The sequence below is a fragment of the Fistularia commersonii genome, chromosome 2 (genome assembly GCF_037954325.1).
Source record: "Fistularia commersonii isolate RoL2024-O1a breed Wild chromosome 2, RoL_Fcom_v1.0, whole genome shotgun sequence".
In the NCBI taxonomy this organism is placed as follows: Eukaryota; Metazoa; Chordata; class Actinopteri; order Syngnathiformes; family Fistulariidae; genus Fistularia; species Fistularia commersonii.
In genome coordinates this window covers 14,359,324-14,366,665 of record NC_141285.1, presented here as the reverse complement: position 1 = coordinate 14,366,665, position 7,342 = coordinate 14,359,324, and the positions used below count along the sequence as shown (strand labels likewise).

General features: G+C 37.5%; 1 protein-coding gene across 1 annotated transcript; it reads right to left on the bottom strand.

Moving 5' to 3' along the window:
- Nucleotides 1-333: 333 nt before the first annotated feature.
- On the bottom strand, nucleotides 334-6,767 carry cxcl12a (chemokine (C-X-C motif) ligand 12a (stromal cell-derived factor 1)). Its single transcript, XM_086169072.1, has 4 exons — nucleotides 6,641-6,767; nucleotides 4,976-5,093; nucleotides 3,975-4,058; nucleotides 334-2,569 (listed from the first exon to the last, which is right to left on the bottom strand). The coding sequence occupies exons 1-4, from the start codon at nucleotides 6,708-6,710 to the stop codon at nucleotides 2,542-2,544; spliced, it is 300 nt and encodes a 99-aa protein (XP_086025198.1). The 5' UTR covers nucleotides 6,711-6,767; the 3' UTR covers nucleotides 334-2,541.
- Between the last annotated feature and the right edge of the window lie 575 nt (nucleotides 6,768-7,342).

The following is a 7,342-nucleotide window of genomic DNA, read 5'->3' as shown; positions in this document are numbered from 1 at the left end:
ATTTGTCTTTAAATGTTTTTTACTTGAAGCATTTACATTTAATATGTGTCTCTTGAATGGGAAACAGCAAGCAGGTGTTGCAAGCGAAACAAGACAAATCCAAACTGAGTCATGTAGCATCTTTGCAGAATTAAACAAATTAAAGTGCAACACTTTTCTCTTGTTCTGACTCTTGCCTTTGGATGTTGTCATGAAATTGTCAGGAAACATTTCATGGAAATTCGACATCCGAGTGAACCTGTAGTTGTGTATGTCACTGTGGAAACCACGACATTATTAAACCAAAAAATCCCTGATGAAGTCACATAGAACAAGAACAAAATCAGACACATTAAAAGAGTTTGATCAAAATATGTTTATTAAATGTTTGCGCTACAATAATCAAAATGTAACACATGAGAAGTGGTGATTTAGTGATTGATTTGACTTAATTTACACAACACATGATTTAGAAAAGACAATCCATGTTACTTGCAGACTGCTGGTGATATCCCTGTTGAACATAGTTAAACAATCACGTCATGCACTCATTGAATCTTGTCATTTTGATTTTAGTACGGGTCACCAGCTACAATCATTGCCTTTATCCCGCATAAGAAGGCTTCTACTTGGCTTTTCGTTATTAAAGCAAATCCTGAAACACGACAAGGGGTTCCAGCCTGACACTCAAAGGCCTTTATCGCTGAACGTTACAGATGCTCAGCAGGTCTCATCACGTAGACCCTCTGTTCAGCCTTGAATTAAGCCACCAGAGAGAAGTTAAAAGTTCATCCATTTTAGCCATAATGTTTTTCCAATGACTGCTTATTAAGATAATTGTTAAATAGCCACAGAACCATTGTCCTTGCCTTTTATTTGCCCTTGTGACTAAAGCTGAACATATGTTCTTACATGAAAGGCTTTTGATTGCCTTTGTGACTCAACGGTGCGGTAAATTAGTACAGTAATTCTAAAGCTGTCACCTTTGACTGTATGATTGCATGATTTTGTATTATGGATAATTTGCTTGACTGTGTGAGTTTGTGTGTGTGTGCAACAGTGGATATAATTCAGTGGATATATTACTAATGAAGATTAAGAATGCACAAATGACCATTTTTTTTCTTCTTTGACCAAATGTTGACACACTGTATTTCACAGTCAAATGCTGCATGGATGGCTTAATATGAAGAATACAGTACTTTCATTTATACGTTTTGATGTAATGTATAAAAGCATTAGAGTACAAAAATAAAACATTTATATCATGTTATCCTTCATATGTCAAGGAGATCTGAATGAACAGATGACATCTCCGAATTAAATGCTGTTAGACATTTAGTTGATCAGAGGGGCCAGTATTGAAAAAAAAAGAATAAAAAAACATTGAAAAAGACAAAAAAAAAAACAACAGAATTTAATGATCAGACATTGTGAGAATAGCAGACTTTTTGTCAAAATATGAATACATCAGATATAAAGTGCATTACTATCTGCATGACAGTTGTAGGTAGTCGGATCTATGTACAACTCTACATATGGTCAGTGCTGGAATTTCTCTACTGCTGCTTGAGTTTCCTCTTGCCATATAACCCATTATTCCAGCTACTGATATGAGCACTGTTATCCAAATTGCAGTACATCCTTCTTTGATTACCCCCCTAAGTTCTGATTCACTGAGTTCAACTTAAGTTTATCCTTTTGACACTTGTTTAGTAAGAAAGCCAACTGTTATTGTTTCTATTACGATTTGTTCTTTGCTGGTAACTGACACTACTTCCAGTAATTTTTTTTCCCTCATTGTTTGCTCCATTAAAGTTGTTTAGGATCCAGATGTTCTGATTTTCTTGAAGAATAAAAAATGCACACTGGGTGGATAACAGGGTCACACAGCCAAAGAATAGCTCAGGAAATAGTTGTGTGCCTGTGGTATCCTTATTTTCATTACAAAAACACTGTAATTGCAGTTTTTACTAGATTTCTTATATATTTATACACTGTATGGGTGTTGCTGGCACCTACTGAAATATAAAATTACCAGTCAACTTGAAATGAGAAATACTACCTAAAACTAACACTGGTAAGAGATTATACAACTCATCATCAATTTGTTGATAATTTTGGACATTTTAAAATTAAGAGACAGTAAGCATTAGCAGCTGCCAAGTTAAAGACTGGTTATGACTTATCCTCCTAAATGTGAGGACGGCAGAACTCTGCCTCTAATAGCATGTCGACCTCCGATCAAAAACATTGTCAAGAACAGCTCCACAATTCAACCTTTCAAAGTCCATTAACAATGAAGTGTATACACTGAAGTTAGAAAAACAAACACGGATATAATTGCACTTTGCATTAATAACATCGATATGGACTGACGAAGTGGTGACGAAGGCCCAACAGTGCAGTTATTTCGGAAGTCAGGATAACACCTTGAAACCAAAGGTCAAAAAGGCTGCCTCGTGGCAACCATGATAAGTGCTGTATAAAAAAAATGACCTCATATTATATGTGATATAACCAAAACCTCACTGATGGCTCAGAGGGATATCCCCAGACATCTTAGATGCCCTCTTTGGATTTTTTCATCCTGGAAACAAAAAAGGTATTAGTTTGATGAGTTGTTTTTGGTATATTCAAAATCACCAAATCTTTGTTCAACAATCAAAGAAAGAATTTCTCGCAAAAGAGAAGCTTCTTAAGTGCATAAGGGTGAAGTAAGTGTCTCCCTACAAGAACAGCAGCCTCTAGATGTTTATAGGGCCAAAAATCTTAAAACGTTACCTATTTAAGTTACATTCGATTCATTTCACAAGTCCACCATGGTCAGTCAATACACTTCTAAACAATTCATATTCTAATCATTTCATGTTGAGTTTTTAGGATTAGCTCCTTCACATTGTTGTTTCTTATGATGTCACTCACACCCCACACCCACACACCTCCCACACCCGTAATTTAGAAAATAGACCAGTGGAGATAATCTGTGTTATCATGTGTGATTGCTTTCATTGTAAGATACTGCCATTTTTAGCATGGTTAACTGATATAATTCCAGAAACCGATTGTCCTGTTAGGCACAAACAATCGCAGCATGTTTTCCAAGTGACAGCGAACGGCATATGTATCATGTGTTATCCTACGCTATGGCTCCATGTGGAACTGGACGCGCGTTGAGTCTGATCCATTGTAGATGGCTGCCGTCCACTCTTTACACGAGCTGCTTTACAATGCAAACGACTGTTCACACCTCACAAGTCGCGAACCCAGCGGAGAAGGGTTCCTCAATCATCTTTGAGAAAGACAGTCTGACTGAAGGGCTATGGGCAATCACTCAATGGGTATTTACTGTGTGCACGTCAGGGGAGCACAGATGAGATATTAACATGTGCGCCCGGCCTATTAGATGAGTGACAATGACTGCATTTAGGTTTCTTTGGAAGCAAGACAGGAAATATTTCATGCACCCCAAAACTCATCATCTGAACACAATACAGCATTTGTTAAAAAAAATTCAAGAAGGAAGTTCTCAATCACTGATCATACAGCTTATGACGTCACAGAGTCCAGAATTCAAACTTAATTCTGCCAGCAAATCAGCAACAAACATCACATGCTTTTGAGCAGAATAAATAATGGTGAACTTCTAACCTTCTGACAGTGTATTTGAGGCTGTCCCCTTAACATTACATTAAGCGCTCAACTGACAAAAGGAACATTTTGTCACTTTCTCCAACTGACAACATTGCCTGCAATAACCAGTGGTTCCAAAACACTATTTTGAAACACATTTAGTTAAAGAGATGAACAACTGAATGCAGTTCAATTTGAATTATTTCTTCATGCTCATTCATTACCTCCCTTTGAGTCCACAATTTGTTTGCGACAGTCAAATCAGTCTCTACCTGCACTTGATGGTGCAATTAAGAGGTGTTAAGATCTCAAATGTCTGCTGAGTATCAATAACAAAGACTGTCAGATTTGTTGCAACTTACTTGTTGATGGCGTTTTTCAGGTACAGCTGCAACCATCGGATTTCTGGGTTGACGCAAACCTCTTTGTTTGTCTTCAGTTTGGCACTGATTAAAAATAGAAAATACTTCAGCAGAGGTCCCAAAAGGAGATAAAAGAGGGAAATATGCAAATTCAGGTATCTTGACACATTGCTATCACACAGTGCAAACTGACACTGACATGTGAGCTTGACACAGATGACATTTTCACACTGATCCATTAGTTTGATAATGACCCATCAAAAGTCTCCCCTCTTTGCCGGGACAAATGTGTCACTTTTAAGTTTTGAATACTTAGTTTGCTACAAAGTGAACAGCCATTATAACTATAATCCATCTTTCGGTTAATTTTGGTCGAATAATAAGTTAGCTGAAAGTCAATGCAACAAACTACTTTTAAATTCCATTGTCAGCGAATGTTATTCTAAGAGGTGTCAAGAGTGGATTGTGTGTCTTTATGTGAGAGACAATAGAAGTTATTTTGATAAACTTTTGAAATCTTTGTGATTTCTTTGTATTTGTGATCATTGAATGTATGTTCTGGTTTAAATGTATGATTGTTTTTGTCTTTCCCCTTTCTTTTTTATCTGTGTGCACTGTGGCAAACAAAATTCCATTAAATCTATTCTATCGCAAGAAGTGATCGCAATCGAGACCAAACCAAAAGACCATGAGCTCTTTTCCATTTGGAAGCAAATCAACATCTCGCTCACTTTAACATTCACTTTGACTCAAAATGAGAATTTCCTGTGCACACTTTGGGTGTTCCTCGAAATTAAAAATGCTGTTTGTTGAAGTGTGTGAGAGTGAGTGATGGAGGGGCGTGTTTGGAGACATGCATGTACAACTCTTTTCTCTGGCCTGTCTCCTCTCTGAGATTGATGGTGAGAAATGTCTGACAAGCAGGAAGCCTTTAGTGTCGGAGCAGAAGGCATGCACTTTAATGTATCCGCATTGAACTTTATATTAAAAGCAAAACTCACATGACTTGGAAGGGGCAGTTGGGCGTGTGGATGAACCTGAGCTCTCGAATGTATCCACGAGGGATACTGTTGATCGTCGAGCGGCAATAGCATCTCTCTACCAAACTGATAGGCTTGGCTGCGGAGCAGAGGAGCAGATTAATAACAGTATCGATCATGTGTCTGAGAGGACAATGGAACAGATGTCACTTTTTGGAAAGCGCAGCTACCACAGTTAGAGACATAACATGTCAACAGGTCAATAGACCAACATGTAAAGACATCTATCATGAAAGCAGACCATTTATGGCATATAAAATTAGTCCAGATTCTCTTATTCCTTTTCCGGCCATGACTGATCTATGCCACTTTATCCCTGAATAATATTGCATTGACCTTAAATCTTAGATATCTGTTTAAATAAACAGTGCAGCTTCGAGTGCGAGTGCAGAGTGTGCTCCCTCCTCAGGGGTCCTCCGGAACTCAAACTGTGGCTTCATACTGTCCTTTTTTGTTGAAACTCCAATTTATAATAAACACAAATAAATTGGCCGCTTGTTTTCCTAGTAAAAAGATTGACGTAATAAAAAATAATTGCTAAAGACTACTGAAATTCGCAAACAAATAAACTAAACAAAACAGCATAAAAGTGTTTGCCTCGTTTTATTTGCATTTAATTTCAAAATTATTAGTCATTTCAATTTTAATGTTTTTTTTAGAGTTTAACTGTCAATTTATCTACTATTTTTGTTGCTGGTTTTAAAAGTATGCTCTTGCTGATTTTCGCCAGTTTCCATCTTTTCAATCATAACTTTTTCGTTTTCAGTTTCACTGATCTTCGCAGTTGGCGTGGAAAAGGGTGGACAAAAGGCAAGACAGAGGGTTATTACCAGTTAATAATCATTTAGTAAAAGCTGCGGAGTGAGAGAAGCTTTGAACGTTGCGTTGCCTGTCGCTTTTTTTTTCTTCCCATCAATAACATCGTTAAAGTTTGGCTGAAGCTCCTAACAGATGGCGAGAGGTGAGCAGGGGAGATTAAATTCTATGCTAATGTGTTTTTTTTTACACTTGATCTAACGGTATTTACATGGTAATGAAGGCAATACCTGTTGATGTCGCCAGGAAGGCTGGCTTCGTTTTGTGTTTAAGCTGCCTCATAGGCCAATAATTAAAAATAAACGGAATGGAAAAGAAAATACACACGCTGATGAATTATTAGAATTTCTACCACTTGAATGTGCAATCTGTCCTTTTTCTTCTTTTTTTTTTTTAGAACAGCAGAAAATACGCTGACCTGGCACTTGCAGTCATCACATTTCTTGACATCCATTCAAAATAAGAAATAAAAAATAATAAAAAAAACATTTTCGTGGTTCCATATCTATAAATATGTTAAAAAAAGCTAAAACCGAAATCAATGTTAAGAGAGCCCAATCTGGATTTCAATCCCCAATCCGCCAATATTCAACTTATTCTAGTACAATTTTCACAATAATTAAGATTACGTATAATTAAGATTAAGACTTACTGGGCATTTAACAACTTTTAAAGACACTTGATAAAAGAGCATCGTCCGTTCTAACAGATGAAAAGGCCGATTTTTTTCCCTAACAGGTACTTTTGTTTGACTCCGTGGTTATTATGGATAGAAATTCCCTAAAATGAATTAAACACAGTTAACCTTACCCTCTGCCATGGGCCAAAATGTCACCACGCTCAGCGCAACAACCACGACGGTCAGCAGCTTCATGTCCATCCTGTGTTTGTGCCTCCGGGACGCTCCTGCTCAGAATGAAGTCCTGGCCAAACTGTGCGTGAAGAAGCGCGTCTAGCGGCTCTTCGCTGCATCCAACATTCTCGATAGGCATCGCGGTATTTCCGGTTTTGACCTTACAAAATAAAAGCCTCCAATGCGTTCGCCCCGGTGCGGGTTGATTTATTTATTTATTGGCGTACAATGAATTAAGAGATTGAGCCAATGTGTAAAATCGACTAGTGCAAGTAGTGACCATCAGAGAAGTATATTGACATCTGTGAATAAAGTGTGCCCATCAAGTATCAATCTCGTAAACTGGTTCATTTTATTTTGAGAGTACTTGTTTCTGTGATTTCTGTTTCCGGTAAAAGTGAAAGCAGCTACGAATGGTGGGTACGAGCGCCTTTTTTTTCTTTTCTTTTTGTTCGTTTCCCGTAATTGTATTGACTTTCAATTTGACTCTCTCAATCTCAAAAAGGGGAAAAAAAGAAGACACTGGTTAAAGCAGACTGTTTGCGCTAAGTGAAAAAACATGAGAAAATGTTAGTGCGCGTGTTTGTTTTTAGTCATGGTTTGTCTTCACGGACACTTCACGGGCCTAAATTAATTATAGGTAAAAGACAAACTGGAGA